This window comes from Entelurus aequoreus, linkage group LG05 (assembly GCF_033978785.1).
Source record: "Entelurus aequoreus isolate RoL-2023_Sb linkage group LG05, RoL_Eaeq_v1.1, whole genome shotgun sequence".
In the NCBI taxonomy this organism is placed as follows: Eukaryota; Metazoa; Chordata; class Actinopteri; order Syngnathiformes; family Syngnathidae; genus Entelurus; species Entelurus aequoreus.
Window position 1 is genome coordinate 22,849,278 of NC_084735.1, and position 21,813 is coordinate 22,871,090.

The 21,813-nt window shown below is 41.3% G+C and overlaps 1 protein-coding gene across 5 annotated transcripts; it reads right to left on the reverse strand.

The window, feature by feature from the left end:
- Nucleotides 1-656: 656 nt before the first annotated feature.
- On the reverse strand, nt 657-21,753 carry daxx (death-domain associated protein). Of its 5 annotated transcripts, XR_009826219.1 has the most exons (12): nt 21,307-21,731; nt 19,794-20,047; nt 16,787-17,227; nt 15,179-15,310; nt 14,994-15,110; nt 8,876-9,107; nt 6,986-7,149; nt 6,793-6,928; nt 6,173-6,722; nt 1,253-1,382; nt 937-1,159; nt 657-830 (listed from the first exon to the last, which is right to left on the reverse strand). XR_009826219.1 is itself a non-coding variant. In XM_062047425.1 (11 exons), exons 2-11 carry the CDS (start codon nt 20,031-20,033, stop codon nt 1,100-1,102), a joined length of 2,202 nt encoding a protein of 733 aa, XP_061903409.1. In that variant the 5' UTR covers nt 20,034-20,047; nt 21,642-21,753; the 3' UTR covers nt 657-1,099. The 5 variants fall into 5 exon arrangements, 4 of the variants coding, with proteins under 4 accessions (XP_061903409.1, XP_061903410.1, XP_061903408.1 ...); XM_062047425.1 differs by having other exon boundaries at nt 657-1,159; nt 21,642-21,753; XM_062047426.1 differs by having other exon boundaries at nt 657-1,159; nt 6,799-6,928; nt 21,307-21,733.
- Between the last annotated feature and the right edge of the window lie 60 nt (nt 21,754-21,813).

Genomic DNA, 21,813 nt, shown 5'->3' on the forward strand with positions numbered 1-21,813 from the left:
AAATCATTTATATTAGAAAATAATCTCATGGAAATGACTGCTCTCATTCGATTATTATAATAAGACATTTAAATTGTCAACAGCTGAGATAGGCTCCAGAACCCACCCGCAACCCTGTAAGGGACAAGCGGTAGAAAATGGATGGATGGAGGTTGGGAACAGCTGCACGTCTGATGTTGCTCACATGTGCGCCACTGAATGCTCAGAGAGTTTTTGCGTTTGCTCACACACATGAAAAGTTTGAGGGAATATCTCCCTAATTCGGAGGTCTAAAGGTTGGCATGTATGGTTGTTACCTGCTGCATGTTTGTTTTTATTAGTTGAAGTGTGAATGCATAAAAGTTGGTATAAGTCACAAAAAGCATTTTTTTTCTCCACTATTTTTATTTCAATGTTTTTGTACTAGTTACTATAATATAACATTTTTGATAAATTGTAGTGATTAAAGCATGGAGTGGAGAGATAATGCATTGTTTAGAGCTCAAAATTCTCCTCAGCTATCTGCATGAATATCCCACATTGTAACATCTTTCATAGGTCATAAGAGAAAAAGCATCATTGGTCCCATTTATTTGTATTACTATTACTCTAGTCTGGTCAAATTGTGGGTCACCTGCATCTATTTCAAAATAATCAAAGTGGTCAGGTCAAGTGCATCATGATACAAAATATAAACTTTATTTGATTTTTTTTTTTTTAGGTCAAAGTTGGATGGTTGCACTCGCACTATAAATCACAATTGCTGCTGCTCGCTAAAGCGCTAAAATGCTAAAAGTGTGGCCACTTTAAGATGCTCCACTGCCACTCACCTCAGGATTTTCAAATAAGACCTTGGACAAAAAAAAAAAGGTGAAAACATAATTAAAATATTGCAGTGAACACATGACAGCAGGACCAGCTCACGCAATAAAAATAGTATAAAAAATGTAAACTGACTTTTGTACTAGCGCCCCGTGGTGGGGACCACAAACACTCTTTAAAAAATGTGTTGTGGGGCATCCTGAGAGGAAGTTCACATCCGATCGAGCAGCTAAAAGACAAGTGTTTAATTGTGGCGGCAGGACTTGGTCAATTTGTCACCGTCCGCACTGAAGAAACGTCATTCCGAGTCTGAGAGCTCAATGATTTCCTGAGGGTCGCACTGAGTGGCGACGTTGACCTGGAAGGGATAAACAAGCAGCGTGAGTGAGTGGGGCTGCGTGGAGTCGGGGCTAAATTATGGGATGGTGCGGCTTCCCCTCGTCTCTCTCACCTTGTTTTTCTTGGGAGGCGGCGAATGCGAGCTGCTGACCAGTTCACAGTCAGACGTCTCGGCTTGATCGCCCTCAGCCCGCGGTGGAGAGGCACAGATGACACCCATATCCAGCAGCATACCCACCTCGCTGGGGACGGGGAAAAGATTAGGACAGATACAGTTAAACCGTTTTTGTCAGGGGTCTCAGACACGCGGCCCGCAGGCCAATTGCGGCCCGCACCTTAATATGAAAATTTAATGTTAGTGCGGCCCGCGAGTTTCATATGAATGGCGCTTGACAGCGTCATACTTGCCAACCCTCCCGATTTTTCCGGGAGACTCCCGAATTTCAGGGCAACCATTCTCTCAAATGTCTGCCGACTTTCACCCAAACAACAATATTAAGGGCGTTCCGTGATGGCACTGCCTTTTAGCGCCCTCTACAACCTGTACAAACAGCGTGCCAGCCAAGTCACATGTTGAATTTGGCTTCTGTACACACACGCGACTGCCAGACATACTTGGTCAACAGCCACACAGGTCACACTGAGGGTAGCCGTATAAACAAGTTTAACACTGTTACAAATATGCGCCACACTATAAATCCACACCAAACAAGAATGACAAACACATTTCGGGAGAACATCCGCACCGTAACACAACATAAACACAACAGAACAAATACCCAGAATCCCATGCAGCCCTAACTCTTCCGGGCTAGAATATACACCCCCGCTACCACCAAACCTCCCACCCTCCGTGCGTCGGTTGAGGTGGGCGGGGTTTGGTGGTATATATATATATATATATACAGACTAGGGCTGCAACAACTAATCGATTAAATCGATTATAAAAATAGTTGGCGATTAATTTAGTCATCGATTCGTTGGAACTATGCTATGCGCATGCGCGGAGGCTTATTTAAATTTTATTTAAAAAAAAATATATATATATATATATTTTTTTATAAACCTTTATTTATAAACTGCAACATTTACAAACAGCTGAGAAACAATAATCAAAATAAGTACAAAAACAGTACAAAACAGCGCCAGGACGGCGCTGAGGCTACGTCTCATGAGGTGGAGGTAAGCTAGCCAATGATGTGTCATGTGCAGCTCACGTGACCACGCCGTCTGGAAACATTCGAAAAATGGCGCAGGAAAACACTACCGATAGTTTAGCGGAGAAACATCTTGAGGTTATTGCTTCAATGGAGAAAAGTGTACAACCTAAGTTGTCAAAAGTGTGGGAACACTTTACTTTAAAGACTTCAAAGAAGACCGTTTCCTGCAAAATGGCACGGAAGTACAACATTGCTTCAGGAGCACCTGCAAAAGGAAACATGTTGGAGCCATGGATGAAGGGAGGAACTCACAGTACGTAACTTTTTAAGTCCATAGTGGCAACAAGCATTCATGAGTTCAGCTTTTTTGTAAGTAACTTTAACGTTATGCCTTTGTTGCAACGCGGGGCTGATAATGTGTCTCCGGCACATTTGACTCCGTTTTGAGAGAGAAAACGCACGGTTACCAATTTGGAAATAAACATAACGGACAGAAATATCTCAGGTTGGTTTCATAATGGATCAATGTAGCCGGCCCGATAAAGCTATATAAATATATTTAGATTTGAGTGACGCTTTAGTATAACTAAATGTTATGAAGGTGCTGGAATATTTCATGCTATTATTCAGAGGCAGCCTAAAATGAATCCTTTATTATTCACAACAGAAACGTGTACAATATCTGATTCAGTTCTGATGAGTTACATTTCTGTGTTATTGTTGGTGTATGCTGCACCCCCAATGTCCACAACATGGTGCCAGTATGCTGTTTTTTTTCAATAAAATACTGGAAAGGATAGAAATGTAGTTTGTCTCTTTTATCCGATTATTAATCGAAGTAATAATCGACAGATTAATCGATTATCAAATTAATCGTTAGTTGCAGCCCTAATACAGACACATACTCGTTTAGGTCGACGGCCCTCAGACTAATACAGTGCAACCCAACCCGCTAATCTTGACGGTCTTCAGACTGATACAGCAGAACCCGTTTATGTCGACGGCTCTCAGATTGATACAGCAAAACCCATTTACAGTATGTCAACGGCCCTTAGACTGGTACAGCGAAACCCGTATATGTTGATGCCCCTCAGACTGATACAGTGAACCTATTTTTGCCGACTCTCCTCAGACTGATAGAGCTGAACCATTTATGTTGACGCCCCTTAGACGGATACAGTGGAACACGTTAATGTCGACACCTGCCAGACGGATACCAAAGAACCCATTTGTTGCTGATTTTTGTAGGTTTCTTATAAATATGAAAACAAACACTTACATAAAAGCAGCATAAACAATCAAACATGGCGGTCAGCAAAAATAAGACTTTCAGTTCAAACATGCTGACGTACGATCTTGTGACTCAACCATAACCTCCACATGTCTTGACAAGAATGACAATAAAAAATATAAATTTTTGTTAGTTATTATGGTTGATGATAGGGCTGCAACTAACAGTTATTTTGATAGTCGATTAGTCAACGACTATCTTAACGATTAGTTGACTAATAGGATAATAAAGCTTACAAGTTTAATGGCTCTAATTTTTCCATCGATTTCTAAAGTTTTTTTAGGCATGTGCTTACTAACAATAGAGATGACTAATTAATTCATAAATATTTATTCATACTGTAACTGTGCTGTTTATTCAGCTGTTACAAAAATGTAAAGGCCTACTGAAACCCACTACTATCGACCACGCAGTCTGATAGTTTATATATCAATGATGAAATCTTAACATTGCAACACATGCCAATACGGCCGGGTTAACTTATAAAGTGCAATTTTAAATTTCCCGGAACTTCCGGTTCAAAACGCCTTTGGAGGATGACGTATGCGCGTGACGTCGCGAGGTCCACGGAAGTGTTTGGACCCTATTGGACACTCTGTTTTCTTCGACAAAATTCCACAGTATTCTGGACATCTGTGTTGGTGAATCTTTTGCAATTTGTTTAATGAACAATGGAGGCTGCAAAGAAGAACGTTGTAGGTGGGATCGGTGTATTAGCGGCCGGCTGTAGCAACACAACAAGGAGGACTTTGTTGTATAGCAGACGCTAGCGCCGGCGACCTCACCTTGACTTCCTACGTCTCCGGGCCGCCGACCGCATCGTCGATCGCTGGAACGCAGGTGAGCACGGGTGTTGAGCAGATGAGGGCTGGCTGGCGTAGGTGGAGCGCTAATGTTTTTATCATAGCTCTGACGAGGTCCCGTTGCTAGGTTAGCGTCGTTAGCAACAGCATTGCCAGGCTTCGACAGGCGGCACAGCATTAACCGTGTATTTACATGTCCAGTGTTTGGTTCGGTGTCTCCTGATAGTAGTATTGTTGATCTTCTGTCTATCCTTCCAGTCAGGGATTTATTTATTTTGTTTCTTTCTGCATTTGAGACAGATGCTATCATGTTAGCTCATGCTAAAGAGCTTCGTCGATGTATTGTCGTGGAGATAAAAGTCACTGTGAATGTCCATTTCGCCTTCTCGACTCTCATTTTCAAGAGGATATAGTATCCGAGGTGGTTTAAAATACAAATCCGTGATGCACAATAGAAAAAGGAGAGAGTGTGGATTCCAATGAGCCAGCTTGTACCTAAGTTACGGTCAGAGCGAAAAAAGATATCTCTTGAACTGCATTCTCCGTCACTCTAACGTTCCTCATCCACGAATCTTTCATCCTCGTTCAAATTAATGGGGTAATCGTCGCTTTCTCGCTCCGAATATCTCTCGCTCCATGTAAAAAACGGGGAATTGTGAGCAGCACTACCGCTTGTGACGTCACGCTACTTCCGGTAGGGGCAAGGTTTTTTTTTTATCAGCGAGCAAAACTTGCGAACTTTATCGTCGATTTTCTCTACTAAATCCTTTCAGCAAAAATATGGCAATATCGCGAAATGATCAAGTATGACACATAGAATGAAACTGCTATTCCCGTTTAAATAAAAAAAATTCATTTCAGTAGGCCTTTAAATGACCAATAAAATGTTGTCCATTTAAAGAGGAAGGAAAGGCAAAGTGCTACAAAAAAACAATTACCGTATTTTATGGACTATAAGGCGCACTTAAAAAAGCTTTAATTTTGTCAAAAATCAACAGGGCGCCTTATAACCGACCTCAAAGCAATTTTATTTGGTGCATGTTGTAATGATAAGTGTGACCAGTAGATGGCAGTCACACACATGAGATACATGTAGACTGCAAGATGATGCCAGTAAACACCAAAACTTGAAATGTTCAATTGAGAACATAAAAATATTGTACACGGCGCTCAAAAGCTTGATGGATTGTCGGAGCATTACGACTACCGTAGTCAGACGTACTCTGACTAATTCTATCTTTGATTAATTCTTAAAATGTAGGCTATTTAATAGATTGAATGCTTAATCTTTACAGCATTGCAAATTGACACTGCTTTAAAAAGTACTTGAATTGATGTACACAAAGTTTAGCTTGCTGACTTTGGCTAAAATGAAAGTTAAAGTAATTTTTCACACAAGTTTGTCTCACACTTGTTAGCTAGCTAGCAAGGCATAAGCTAACACTCTTACTGATGCTGTGTCCCTCCAAATGTCCGACATCATGTCTCTGCGTTAAATGTTTGCACATCAAAGATCCACTGCCATAACACAAGGTCTGCTTCGCATATTCACGTTATTAATAAGAATAAGGAGAACATATCCTCACACTTTACATGTTATCACCGGCGATGTTTTTGCGAGTGACCCGAAGCAGTCGACCATGTATGGTGACGTCGACTAAACCGGGCACTTTTTTTTATTAACATGTAGAACGCGGTGCTACAGGACTTCAGGGGTTTATTGACAGACCAGCTGTTGACATAAGTGGGTGGCAATGTATTTAGGAAATGATCGTTACCTGATGTGATTCTTTATGCCCATCCTCTTCCTCTTCAGGCTCTTTCCCAGTGGCGATGTGCCGTTAGAAAAGGGTGAGTTGCACTTTGCAAACATTGCTGGGAGCATCGGCGAGGATGCCCTGTCGTTGGCTATGTTGCTGGTACCGTTGGCTGAGGGTGCGTGCGAGGACTCCGATTGGCTGGGACTGTTGCTGACAGATGTGACGTCCGACAGTGGCGTGATAAGCGACTTGGTGACATCGGAGAGACGGCAGAGCCCCCCACTCGTCAGCGCTTTGTCTTTTACGCTTCCCGTTGTTGCCTCAGCCACAGGGACGCTTCTTGGCAACGTCTGGTCTTCCGTGTTGTGGGCGTCCAATGTCTGCTCCGCCTCGTTGTCGCCATCCGCCTCGTTGTCGCCATCCGCCTCGTTGTCGCCATCCGCCTCGTTGTCGCCATCCGCCTCGTTGTCGCCATCCTCCTCGTTGTCGCCATCCTCCTCGTTGTCGCCATCCTCCTCGTTGTCGCCATCCTCCTCGTTGTCGCCATCCTCCTCGTTGTCGCCATCGTCTAATAAGGGAGGAAAAGAGGCGTGAAGATTTGGAGCCTCAGAGATGAGCTCCTTGTAAACGGTTCAGACCTGCACCATTCTGCTGGGTGCTGGCCTGGATCTCGTCCTCGATGTCTGGGTCTGAGGACGCATCGTCTTCATCCTCCTCTTCCTCTTCTTCTTCCTCCACCCCGTTGACTGCTTTGGTTCCTTCTGCTTTTGGGCCCTGAGAAGTAGAGGCTGTGACTCCAGGAGAACCAAACGAGCAACAATTGATGCGGACCTCCTTGCTGTCTTTGCCCTGTCGTCGCATCCTGTCTTGCTCCTCTGTGTCCTCCTGTTGGACTGCATATTTGCTGATGACGTCCTCCAGGTGGTTCAGAGCCACCTCCCGGTTTGAGCGCAGCTTCCGTAGCAGCGATTGGTCCACCAGCGCCGGGTCTTTGGCTTAGGAAGCACACAGGAGCGGGTTGACAATACTCAGTGTTGCGAGAAAATTCAATTCAATGTTTTTTTATTTGGTCATCAGTTCATGTACACCAGGGGTCTCAGACACGCGGCTCGCGGGCCGCGTTATTTTGCGGCCCGCGTTATTTTGCGGCCCGCACCTTAATATGAAAATGTAATGTTAGTGCAGCCCGCGAGTTTTATATGAATGGCGCTTGACAGTGTCATACTTGTCAACCCTCCAGATTTTTCTGGGAAACCCCCGAATTTCAGGGCAACCATTCTCTCGAATGTCTGCCGATTTTCACCCAAACAACAATATTAAGGGCGTGCCGTGATGGCACTGTCTTTAGCGCCCTCTACAACCTGTACAAACAGCGTGCCAGCACAGTCACATGTTGTATTTGGCTTCTGTACACACACAGAAGTGACTGCAAGACATACTTGATCAACAGCCACACAGGTCACACGGAGGGAGGCCGTATAAACAACTTTAACACTGTTACAAATATGCGCCACACTGTGAACCCACACCAAACAAGAAGGACAAACACATTTCGGGAGAACATCCGCACCGTAACACAACATAAACACAACAGAACAAATACTCAGAATCCCATGCAGCCCTAACTCTTCCGGGCTGCAATATACACCCCCAAACCCCGGCCCCCCTCCGTGCGTCGGTTAAGGTGGGTGGGGTGTATATTGTAGCCCGGAAGAGTTAGGGCTGCAAGGTGTTCTGGGTATTTGTTCTGTTGTGTTTATGTTGTCTTACGGTGCGGATGTTCTCCCGAAATGTGTTTGTCATTCTTGTTTGGTGTGGGTTCACAGTGTGGCGCATATTTGTGACAGTGATAAAGTTGTTTATACGGCTACCCTCAGTGCGACCTGTATGGCTGTTGATCAAGTATGTCTTGCAGTCACTTACGTGTGTCTGCAGAAGCCTCATACAACATGTGGCTGGGCCGGCACGCTGTTTGTATGGTGTGTGGGGCAGCATAGCTCGGTTGGTAGAGCGGCCGTGCCAGCAACTTGAGGGTTCCAGGTTCGATTCCCGCTCCCGCCATCCTAGTCACTGCCGTTGTGTCTTTGGGCAAGACACTTTACCCACCTGCTCCCAGTGCCACCCACACTGGTTTAAATGTAACTTAGATATTGGGTTTCACTATGTAAAGCGCTTTGAGTCACTAGAGAAAAGCGCTATATAAATATAACTCACTTCACTTCACTTCACAAAGCGAACGCGACGACAGGTTGTAGAGGACATTAAAGGCAGTGTTATCACGGCACGCCCTTAATCTTGTTGTCCGGGTGAAAATCGGGACAAATTCGGGAGAATGGTTGCCCCGGGAGATTGTGAGGAGTCTCCCTGAAAAATCGGGAGGGTTGGCAAGTATGTTGCTAGGGCAGGATAGCCATTCAAAGAAGGTGAATTCATTAAAAAGTGCATGTTAGATTTTTTTAAGAAACCTTTTCTTGCGGCCCAGCCTCACCCAATTTTTGCATCCAGTGGCCCCCAGGTAAATTGAGTTTGAGACCCCTGATGTACACAGTACACTTCAAGTGCATAGCAGATAAATAAATAGAAGTATCGGTTTACATTTCCTGACCAAAAAGGTATAGGCTGAAGCTAAAAGATTATTATGCCTACACTTTCCACATTCACTTTGTACATGCCAAATAGAGGAGAAAAAAAACCCACAACAAGAAATAAGACTTGTCTTACCGGGCACATAGCCATCCGTTAAATGGGAACCAAAGTTGTAGACCAGGTCCAGGTGGCGCCTCTCCTGGATCTGGCTGCCAGTCTCCCTAAAGGCTTCCTGGGCAATCTGGTTAAGTTGCTTCCTGCTCAGGCACAGGTTGTGGCGCTTGTTGGCTAGCAGAACCTGCTGCAGGATGTCCTGGTAGTCAGGCGGGTTCTTCCGGGCCTCAGGGCTGTTGATGAAGCGCTCGATCTGAAAGGAGAGAAACTTAACTGAGACTGTATGCAACGAGGCGCCACTTCCATCTACCAGTTTATTTTTTGGCAGCAGAATCGGTCCTAGCCTGTTTTGGGTGCCGCACCCTAAATATATATATTTTTTTTCAATAACTGAATGTTACCAAAAGGTGTCATTATATGTCTAAAGTAGAGCTGTGTTGATTATTTCGCCACTGATCGGTATCGGACTATTTTTGGAAAAAGTATGTGATCACCATTGCCGATTAATGCCTTTTAATGCCGATACCCTCATTTAGTTTTACACTCTGGCTGAGAAGCAGTTGGCCACTAACTATGTGTCAGTATTAGCAGACATGCTAATAGCTAAGCCAACCACAAAGCTAGCTTGAAAAACCCCAAGAAATACGTGCTTAGTAAACTTTAAGAAGTCTACATGGAACCGTGTTGCAGCAAAAAAGTAAGCAGATAATAGGAAATTATTAACAGTAGATTGGTAGATTATTTCTTTTATGCAACATCTTTCTTTTTGTTGCATTTGTTAATGTTTACAAACTCAGGGAATAATTCCCTGGACACAGGAGGACTTTTGAGGGCAAAAACTAATTTAAGTGAGTAGTAGAAAGTAGTTTTTGTTTAGTTAATGTGTACTATTGACTTGTTCTGATCAAACAATTGTATGTAATGAAAGACAATAAGGAAGTTGGAACTAGTTAAAATATGGTATTGATATTGTTACGGTCACCATAAATAAATAAATAGAGAAATTTACAGTTAATACATCAGGGTTTCTGCAGGTATTAGCAAGTTTAATTCAATGCTTTTCATGCCTTTTTAAATACCCCTTAAAATACATTTAATGCCCATGATCTATTTATTGTCATACGCTTACAATTGTCTGTATGGACAAAATTGTAGGCAGACAATGATAATATTGAAAAGTTTACATTAACTGTTACTCTTAAGCAAATTAGAATTGCTCACAAGACTGTTTAATGTGAGTGTTTATTTTTTTAACAGCCGATGTTACTTTGTTGGCCACGCCTAAGAAATTTGGCACTGTTTACTGCTGCATGCCTTTAATCGCTGACTTGTGATTAGCTAATAGCTGTGTGATTTCACCACGTTGATGCCCATTGAGCAAAGTTTGGAGGTTTTTGTGAACACGCTGCAAAACGCCTCTCTGTGGTTTGCCATCTACGGGCTTTCACCAGCGTTCACTAATGATGACGATAAAAACATAGGTCATGAAAACTTCACGCATCATAAAAGACATTATTAAGACCATTTTCATCAAAAAAATTAGTTTAATGCTTTTGTTTTTTGGTTCTATTTTCTTTTGTTATCCCTTGCACATGTTTCATGTTTCTTTGTTTATAATTTCCTTATGGTAATTTTCAATTTCTTATATTACTGTTAGAAAATTATACAGAAAAATAAGTTATGTACATATAATTAAAAAATGTACAGAGACATGTTTACTTGTATGTTCTGATTGTTAGACTTATATGTGTCATATTGTTGTTGAAATAACAGGGGAAAAAAGGAGCTGTGATTGGTCAGGTTGTTACGATATCATTTCCAGGGGTTACACAGCCCACCTTAAAAAATTTATTTAGAAGGTAGTAAACCATTTTTTATGCTTTAACTATGAAAATATTCGATTAATAATTAATTATTCATACTTCGCTGAAATTCATTTATTGCGGAACCAAATAACAGCGATAAACGAGGGGTTACTGTATGGCCTATACAGTATTTTGCAATAAAACTTTTTTCTAGAGGCATACTTTTTTGAACACATAATCAAATAATACTATATTAAATACAATTAATATTAAATTGTTTAAATAATTGTTGTCTGAACCTTGACCCATCTTGCCTTTCCTTGATAAAAGGTCGTCAATTACATCTTGATGGCTCCGTTTATCTGGACACCAAATCTGATTTTTCCGGCCCTCAAGCGACTCACATCGGGTATTTTTTTTGCCAGTCAAAACGCTCCAAAGTGCTTCACATTTGATATTTTCACATCAGATTTGGGCCAAATCAGGAGGTATTCCGCATCCATCTTTTCAAATCTGACTGCACTCTGAACGGCAATACGACCGGTTTGTGACCTATACGTCATCTTTGATCGAGCTACGTCATTCGTGTGCTCAAAAAAAGACACGGCCCGCCAGCAAAAGTGGATACATCATCACAACATCCAGTTTTGGCAGCGCCGTTTTGGTGATGAAATACTTTTTTGGCGCATCACTAGTCAATAGTGCGGAAATAAGCTATATGTAATATATGAAAATTTATAAATACTTTGATTCCTAAGAAATAGCGATTGTCAAAATGACACGTACGCTGTGGCATATTTGCTTGCATGTTACGAACATTGCATAGGTTTTTTCGCGCCAATTGAAAAATAAAGCTATTCTAGATCCACGTTGTTGTCCGTGTGTCCTCTACTTCACAGCCATAAAAAGATTAGAATCCTCCCAAATATATTACACTATACGATACTGGCTATCAACTGCTCAAAAAAATAAAGGGAACACTTAAGTAACACATTCTAGATCTGAATGAATGAAATATTCTTATTAAATACTTTATTGTTTTTTTTTTTTTTTACATAGTTTCACTGACAAAATCACACAAAAATGATCAATGGAAATCAAATGTATTAACCCGTGGAGGTCTGAATTTGGAGTAACACTCAAAATTAAAGTATAAAAACACACTACAGGCTGATCCAACTTTGATTTGATGTCCTTCAAACAAGTCAAAATGAAGCTCAGTTGTGTGTATGGCCTCCACGTGCCTGTACGACCGCCCTACAACGACTGGGCATACTCTTGATGAGGTGGTGAATGCTCTCCTGAATGATCTCCTCCAAGAACTGGACTAAAGCATTCGCCCACTACTAGACAGTCTGTGGTGCAACGTGGCGTTGGTGGATGGAGCGAGACATGAGGTCCCAGGTGAGCTCGATTGGATTCAGGTCTGGTTAACGGGCGGACCAGTCCATAGCATAAATGCCTTCATCTTGCAGGAACTGCTGACACACTCCAGCCACATTAGGTCTAGCAATTGTCTTGCATTAGGAGGAACCCAGGGCCAACCGCACCAGCAAATGGTCTCACTAGGGGTCTGAGAATGTCATCTCAGTACCTAATGGCAGTCAGGCTACCTCTGGCGAGCACATGGAGGGTCAAAAGAAATGCCCCCCCACACCATTACTGACCCACTGCCAAACTGGTCATGCTGGAGGATATTGCAGGCAGCAGAACGTTCTCCACGGCGTCTCTAGACTCTGTCACGTTTGTCAATCTTGGTGTTCTGTGGCAAATGCCAAACATCCTGCATGGTGTTGGGCTGTAAGCACAAACCCCCACCTGTGGGCGTCAGGCCCTCATACCACCCTCATGGAGTCTGTTTCTGTTTGAGCAGACACATGCACATTTGTGGCCTGCTGGAGGTCATTTTACGGGGCCCTGGCAGTGCTACTACTGTTCCTCCTTGCACAAAGGCGGAGGTAGCGGTCCAACTGATGGGTTGTTGCTCTCCTAAAGCCTCCTCCAAGTCTCCTGATGTACTGGCATGTCTCCTGGTAGAGCCTGTATGCTCTGGACACTACGCTGACAGACACAGCAAACTTTCTTGCCACAACTCGCATTGATGTGCCAACCTGGATGAGCTGCACTACCTGAGCCACTTGTGTGGGTTGTAGACTCCGTCCTATGCTACCACGAGAGTGAAAGCACCACCAGCATTCAAAAGATCAGCCAGAAAGCATAGGAATGGTGAAGTGATCTGAAGTCACCACCTGCAAATCACTCCTTTACTGGGAGTGTCTCGCTAATTGCCTATAATTTCCACTTGTTTTCTATTCCATTTGCACAACAGCATGTGAAATTGATTTTCAATCAGTGTAGATTTCTAAGTGGACAGTTTGATTTTACAGAAGTGTGGTTGACTTGGAGTTACATTGTGTTGTTAAATGTTCCCTTTATTTTTTGAGCATATATCTATTCATATATTATAGTACTTCAATTTGTTTTCCTGTAAAAAACAAAACTATTTCTTAAAGGTGTGGCAGCTTATATTTAGCAAAGTAGTCGTAGTAACGACTTCCTTGTTCATTACGGAACCCAGTCAACAAGTTTGTTTTTTGCTCGTTGTCACTTTATCGAACTGCGCATGCAGGTGACGCCGAGGCCAATTTGGGGACTGTGCACATATAAACTTGAGTCTGATAAAGATCACATTTGACTTGCAATCTCAACAGTCAACTGGAAAAAAATCAAGAGTTTGAAAAAATCTAATTTGGTCTGCTTTGGCCTGCAGTTAAAAATACAGTAATACATGTCATCTGGTTGATGCAGATGATGACAAGTCAGTGTGGCGTTCATATGTGGACCTCACATAGTGGACCTCAGATATTTCTTCATTATATTTTCAGCTTTGAAAAGCTCCACTCTGCTTTAGCTAAATTACAGATATGTATTTCTCAGAGCGGTCCAAAAATGTGGATATTATCGCGCATGCACACACATATTTAAAAGTTAAGGTTCATGAAATCTTTCAAATTAAAACCCATCTCCCCAACTTGACCCATTAAACAGTTTGTGGAAGTCTGCCTTACATATCAGTTGTGGAGTACCACAAGCATCGGTCCTTGGACCAATACTGTTTCTGATGTATGTCAATGATATTACCATAGTTTATGAACTGTTTAAGTGTATTTTATTTGCGGACGACACAATCTTATTTTATTCAGAAAAAAACATAAAGGGATGTGCTAGAGGTGGTTGAAAACAAATTTATTAAAATGATGAAATATGGTTTGATGTATATAGATTATCCTTGAATACTACTAAAACAAAATGTATGATTATATGTCAAAGGAGTTGAGATTTAAAGAACATAAGGGATCATTTTTTTGGGTGTTATGATTTATGAACATTTGCCATGGAAATCACATAATGATACAAAGGCTAAAGTAGCTAAAACTATTTCTATTTTACACAAATTGAAGCAAAAAGCATTGTATATTTTGTATAATTCACTGATTGTTCCATATCTAACATACTGTATTGAAGTGTGGGGTAGTGCCTGTAAAACATTTCAATCCAATCTTCCTTCTGCAGAAAAGAGCCGTAAGAATCATTACTGGAAATGCATACAGGGAACCAACAAACCCAATATTCAAACAGTTAAATCCTTTGAAATGTCATTAATTGGTAGAGTACAATATCTTGAATGTCATATACAAAGCACATCCACAAATTCTTCCAAACAACATTCAAAACAGATTTGTTAAAAGAGAAAGTAATTACATTCTAAAAAGAACTGAAAACTTTAATAAATCAAGATTTAGAACAGGGATAAAGGAAATAAGTATTTAAATTAAAGTTGTTAGCTTATGGAACAACTTTGACAGTGAAATAAAACAATCTAAATCTTCTAATATATTAAAAAAAATTAAAAAATCATGATGATGAAAAGATATGACTTGCAGTAAATGACTGTTTCCATGTTTAGTTATTTTGTTGTATGTTAGATAGATAGATAGATAGATAGATAGATAGATAGATAGATAGATAGATAGATAGATAGATAGATAGATAGATAGATAGTCTTCTGAATTTAACAAATGTAACTTTATCAATAGGGGGAAGATATAAGTTTTACTTCTTTCTGCTCCTTTTCGTTCATTATTTGTTTTAAATCTTATGTTGATTGTTTTTTGTTGTACATTAAATTAATGAAATAAAACGAACAAAAAACCCCAACTTAGAACGACAGCTGAAAATTGACTCTGGCTGCCTTCCAACAAGCAAAACATTGCCACTTCACCAATAGCTAGAACTGCCTATAATTGCAGTTCTGTGAGACAGCAGCAACTCACCTTCTTGTTGATCTCAGGATAGCGCGTGCTACTGTAAACAATCTTCTGCTCGATGACTCGGCCGGTCAGTGATCCACAGCCCTTCAGCTCACACAGCTTTTCGTAAATCTTCATCATCTGCAAGAGGAGTAAAGAGAGAGGAGTAAGCGACACAGGCTTTGTCAGACAGACCCGGTCAAACGAACCTTGCGCTTGAGCTTGTGCTCCTGGATGTACAAGGAGTCCTCAGCCCCCAGGTCGTCAAGAGACAGCTCAGCACGCTGAAGCTGGCAGATCTCATCGTTGTAGACCTTCAGCAGCTTCTCCAGGTATGCGATCTAGGAGCACAGGCAGAGTTCAGCTGAAGAAGCTTCCTTTCGCACGGTGAAGGGTAAGCATATTGGACACCAACATTTGCCGTTTGTTATCTATTAGATCTCGCTACACTCCCCACACGTATTTGCAAGTGACTCACCGCACTGTTTACGGTTTGTTTCTTTGCAACTGTATTAACATGCTTGAAATGCCGCTATATAATAAAACGATTGCCCACTACTCTTTCTGACAGAATCTTAACATTTTTATTAAAAATAAGTACTTGTAATGCACCCTATTAACTTGATATTCATGTAATAGCGTATGGGAGATTTAGAATTGCTCTTATACATGCTTTATAAACACAAAAGATTTAACTAAACTGGTATTGGGGTCATAATTTAGAAAGCTAGGGACCAGGGGGCAGGACTTATTTTGTACATCTTCATTGATCAAATGGATAATAATGTATAGTCAAAAAGTCATATTTTATGCTGGTCAGAGATCCATTAATATACCTCATAAAATTCAGTCGCCAGAATTTTACCGTAAAAAAACTGTGGTACTGTTTTGTCCATTTACAGTGACATACTGTAGAAACAACAACCGTATATTTTACATTAAAAAAACACGCAGCCCAGTTGCCAAAGTATTACCATAAAAAAACGGTGGTACGGTTTTTCCATTCACAGTAATATACTGTGAAAAATGCCATAAATTTTACTCTACAATGTTGGCGACAGAGGTGCCAGTTTTTAGGGTAACATCTACATATTTTTATTTTACAGTGCTCATTTAAAAATAATGAAATGCATAAGCAATTGTGAAGTGATATCATGAGGCGAACCCTTATACAGTTGTCCTTTGTTTCTAGCTGTTAATTGGTTCTGGACATGACCGCGATTAATGAATTTCCGCAAAGTAGCAATCGTTAATTATAAATCAAATATTTTCATAGCTCGTGCATAAAAAACTGTTTACAACCCAAATATATTTTTCAACATTAGGAGAGCCCTCTAGACATGAATTAACACTTATTTGTCACCTTTACATGTTTAATTCAATATAGTAAGACTGTCTGACGCTGAGCCAATCAGTGGCCACGATACTGAACAGCACGCTCTGATTGATTTGGGTTTCTTAAGTGCACAACTCTAATGTAGTTTTGATATTTTTAGATTATACTGTATAGACATTTTTCTATGCTTGGAAATGTCTAATTTAGTAACAAAAAATTTAGGATATGGTTTAGAAAAAAGTGAAGCCGCAATATTTGGGGGCGATATGGTGAGGGAGGACTGCATTCCTATATTATTTAATGTGGCAATCGGCAGCCGTAACAGCGACGTGGCATTGAATAAAACGGGTTTGTCACCACTGCTCTGTTGTGTTCTGTTGCTTTTAAATATGTGCTGCAAAAAATGTTAACAAGCTTTTAACAACTATTTAACTCTCCTCACGTTTTAGCTCGCCGGCTTACTAGTTAAAATTGTTCTAACCTGTTTCCTAGACGCCCTCGTTGCCTTTTTCTCTGCTTTCTGCTGGTCATCCTGAAGGTCTGACGTAGTCTGTTTCTTATCTTCTGCTGCTGGTTTGCCGCTAGCTTCCTGCTCACTCGTCTCAACTTTAGCCTGACTTCTGGTTTGGCGCTCGACCGAAGTAGACGGTAGACAATTCAATGTCGAGGTAGAGGGAGCGAGCTCGACCGCAGTCACTGTCTGCCTCCTCTTGGCGGCGTGCTGCCTCAGCACCGTGCACAGTTCGTTGATGTAGACAAAGGTCTTGGAGCGGTTTGCCTGAACTTGGGTCAAACATCGGCCCAAACTGTTGCGGAACTCCACGGACGTCAGGTAGACCGGACAGGCTTTGGAGTGCTTGGTTTGAAGGAAGGCCATCACCTGGGGACAGTCCTCTGTCATCGCCGAGCAGTATTCTACAAACTGAACGGAGACAGAAGACGACAAGCATAAGGGAAAGGAAGGGGATAAACATTCTGTTATGAACTCACTGACCACATCATTAGGTATACCAGCGCAGATAATTATTCAGCATTTAACCATGTATACTTTTAGGGTCATACCACCAGCAGTTTCTGATATTGACACTGGAGTTGTCAAACGATTGAAATATTTAATCACGATTCATCACATTTTGCCCATAGTTAACTTATTAATCACAAAAATATACTTTTTCAAACCTTTAAGAAGTGTACCCAATTAAAATGTACAACCAACACAGGACTAGACAATTTGATTTATACAAATGTTTATTTAACATTATGAGTTTTTAAACATCTGAACACTAAATGGGCACAAACACTCTTTTCCAACACAACATATTTCACCCAGGGTCTAATCCGGTCTTTCAGGGCTGTCTCTTCCTTCAATTATAAATGACTCATTCAATTATCAGTCTGGGCTCTGGCATAGTCGCACATGCGTCATTTGCGTGAGTCTGTTTGGGGGAGTGCCATGTCGACCGAGGGCACGAAACGTGTAAAAAAGCACAAACTACCGACACAGTCGTGCATTGCTTTATTGTGGGGACAGAAAAGCAAGCCCAAATAAACAACCACATGTTAAAAACCGTGCCCCAAAAAACACAACCTGTGACTCACAAACTTTGCAAGTTGACCTGTGTGCTTTTTTGATAAGTCAATTAGTCAAAAGATAAATTTGAATAAACTTGATAACTTTGCCAGCCTTCGATAAATCGCCATGTGCATGCGTGTTTACGGGCTGCAAGAGCGGTCATTCTTTGCATCGGTTTCAGCAGCTGCGTGCGTTTGTAACATAGCGCAATGCTTCTCAAATATTTTCTGTTACTTCCCTCCCAGGAAAAATAAGATATTTTGCGCTCCCCCCACTCTCCACCGTGACAATAAAAAGTATAATTTGTCTTTAAAATTGTTATAACTATCTCTGCATAACATAAGCTTATTAAAATTAAAGGAAACACCACAGGTCTTTCCTCGTCTCCCACCGTGGTTACAGTGAAGCAAAGTGTTACATACGCTTCTTCATATTCTGGTATGGCAAAAAAAGCATGTTCCCCAAGGTCACACATGCCCCTGCTGGCATCGCACTGCGCTCCCCCACGGGAGCAAAAAGGTGATAGCAAAACCATTTGCCCTGGGAATATTTTAGTTTTAAAGCTTTGGAATAAGATACGCCTATCAACACTGAAGAGACAGTTTGCCAAATGTGCTCAAAAGTGGTGCCAACAAATAAATCCAATACGACAAACTTGCACGCCCACTTGAAACATAAACACCCGACTCAGCATGTTTAACCGTTAAAAGACACATGAAGATACTAAGTGTTTGTCCCGACAGTCCACACTCACCGAGGCGTTTGGTGAACAAGATCAGTGCAAACGAAACAGATGAAAATGGTGTGCACCCACTACATCGCCAAAGACATGCTGCCCTCTAATACTGTTGAAAAACTAGCATTTCAAAAAACATTGCAAATATTCAACAGACAATTGTCATGTCATGGTAGTGTTTCCCACTCGGAAATGAGCAGACTAAAGTTTTTATGCATGTGGCCTGTTAATACATCTGCTTATACTAGTGTCGTGTTTATATTGGTACTCTGCGCTTTTACTTACAAAAGTCTTAACATTGTCAGTTAAGTAATGTACAACTCTGCCTACCTGTTCAATATTGAAGTGCAACTTTGTCAATACTTCAGCCATTTTAACAGCGATATAACCTATTTTATTGTTTTTGTATGGGATTTGAATTCAAGTGCAACATTTTGCTAACAGAGTATATTCTATTTTTACTATTTATTGGTTATTTTATTTAACTTGGATATGAAAAAGTTTACATTTCAACGTTATGTACGAGAAATACAAATTAACTTTTTTTTAATGGTTATACTTGCATTATTATATCAGTGGTGAATTTGTTATAAAAAATTGTTGACAGTAATATTGTTAATCAGCAATAATTTGTAGGTCAATGTGTAGTCGAGCATAATTTGTTAATCGGGCCAGGGTTATTTTCAAACGACAAAAAACAAGCCCAAAGTCACTTATATATGGTGACTTGGGAACTTCGGTGATAACTGAACCCATAGCGACTGTGGATGTAAAAAACTTTGGTCTTGTGGAGAGAGCGACCTGCCAGGGCTTCTAAGCGAAACTCGCCATTCAACAAACCTTTTTTTCTATTTCTGCTCTGAATTTGTTTCCATTACTCAACAGTACATGTTACACCGCTGCTTATCCATTGCTATGATATGCAGGACGCACATTAATCTTATGATGAAAAAAACGGCACCGTTAAAGGAAACTTTAATTAATTCATTATTGCGTTAACGTTGGTAGCCCTAATTGTGACAGAGCCTTCACAAATATTAGAAGTACCCTGACAACTTACACACAGCTAAAACAATTCCCATCTCACTGCATCACTATCTTTGTGAAGGCTCGCTTACTATCCTAATGAATTGTCCAGCGAATCGTTAGTCAAATACACAGAACGTTGGACAGGCGCACCTCTGAAAATAACTTTTCATTCTCTGCTTGAAGAACGTGCTTCTCCTTCTTGGCCGTCGCAAAAGGGGACTGGGTGATGTGGGTCGGGGTGGGCTGCTGTGCTCGGAGCGACGAGACGGCTCGGGCTTTATCCTGAGAAAAGGACGAGGCCAAAGCGGAAGACGACGGTCTAGGAGACTCCTCTTCGTCATAGTCCAGGATGATGATGTTGTCTACAATGGAGGCAGGAGCCACCGCCATAGTAGCCCGTTATTCTTTGAGAGAGCACAAACATAAGTTATTAAAATACAACACACAGGAATCTACAGTTGCCAAACCGCATCAGTCATTAAACGATTCATGTCATAAAGGCAACGCGTAGACTAGGTTTTTGGCAATGTAACACACCGACATGTCGCATGCTAGCATATTTTGGGGCATTTACACCTAATCGTAATTTTGTGCATTGTAATTGTTGTTTTTGTCAGCCGACCAAATGCTATGAAAAAAAACCCTCCCATACACGTATACACGCTTACAAAGGTAGATTTGTTAACCCGTTGAGATGTAAGGAAAAAACCTTTATGACAATTTCAGCGAACTGTAAGTATCGGCACAATACCTTTATATAACTAAAGTATTTACGCTTCCGGGCTTACTTATTTTTTTATGATTTATCATATTTTGTCTGGTTAAAACTGACTAGTGCAGGGGTTACTAAATTGCAGTCATTTTTTTAACAGCCTGCCGCACATTTTAAAAATAGTATTGCCAAGAAAAACATAAATAATGGAATAAAAGTGCAAATAGGTGTAAAGTAGAAATATTGACGTTAAAAGCTAGGGAGGCTACGATATTTTTTGCGGCTGGCTTTGGGGCAGCTTATTTAGCAGCATGCATCTTTTCAGGTGGCTATGGTTGGATGTAAATGGTAAAAAAATGGGTTATACTTTTATAGCGCTTTTCTACCTTCAAGGTACTCAAAGCGCTTTAACACTATTTCCACATTCACCCATACTTTCACACACTGATGGCGGGAGCTGCCATGCAAGGCCCTAACCACGACCCATCAGGAGCAAGGGTGAAGTGTCTTGCTCAAGGGCACAACGGACGTGACGAGGTTGGTAGTAGTTGGGGATCGAATTACAAATAGCACTATTACTAGTGCACTACACTATTAGCAACATATGTTAGTCGTTTAAGGGTGTCCTTAGAAATGTTTAGGTTGAAAAAATGTCATTTGGAGCCAGTGACAGTCTACAGCAGCTTAAACAGAAAACATAATCCGGCCTTCTGACAAGTGTTTGGTCCTGGACTCAGTTCACACATGACCAAACGAACCGTACTAGCAGAACAAAGAGAATATAGTCCGTTTTAACCGGACCAAAAATGACAAGAGAGATCCTTTGTTTCCAATAAGGTCGTTTAAGCTTTTTAAAATGCCGTCCGTTAATCAACGTTGCGTGGTTGGTATAAAAAGACATCGACAAGTTAGGAAAGTAAAGACGGAAGTGATGACAACACATTGACACACCTGACACCAACAGGGCCACAAGACTTTCCCCACAACAATCTCCTCTTCAACCGACCTCTTGGTGAGTGGGCAGCTGTCGTCGTCTTCTTTCTTTATTGGCGGCTCGCAACAAATGTTAAAGAGTCGACCTCGCCGAGGCTTCATCCACACGATACTCGTTCGCTGACGTTAGCATTGGCGAGCTAGTTAGCGCGGTGGCGGCTTTTTTGAAGTTGGACGTTAGCGAGAAATATTCGGAACCACATAACGAACAATAAGAATCAAATAAAAACGTCACACCTCATGAAATGGAGGTTTATGTGTGTTTAGAGAAAAACGTTGTAGCCTGGACATACAGTAAAGAGGCAGATGTGTCGGCGCCTTCTTGACAATGTCCGATGAGCGCCTTTGATTGGGTGATGTCTTCTACGGCAGTTGTGCATTCTGAGAGCGAGTGAGCGCCACCGTCCGACTCGGAGGGTAACTCGGTTTTATTTATATGTGTACGTTTTATGCCAGGGCTCCCTA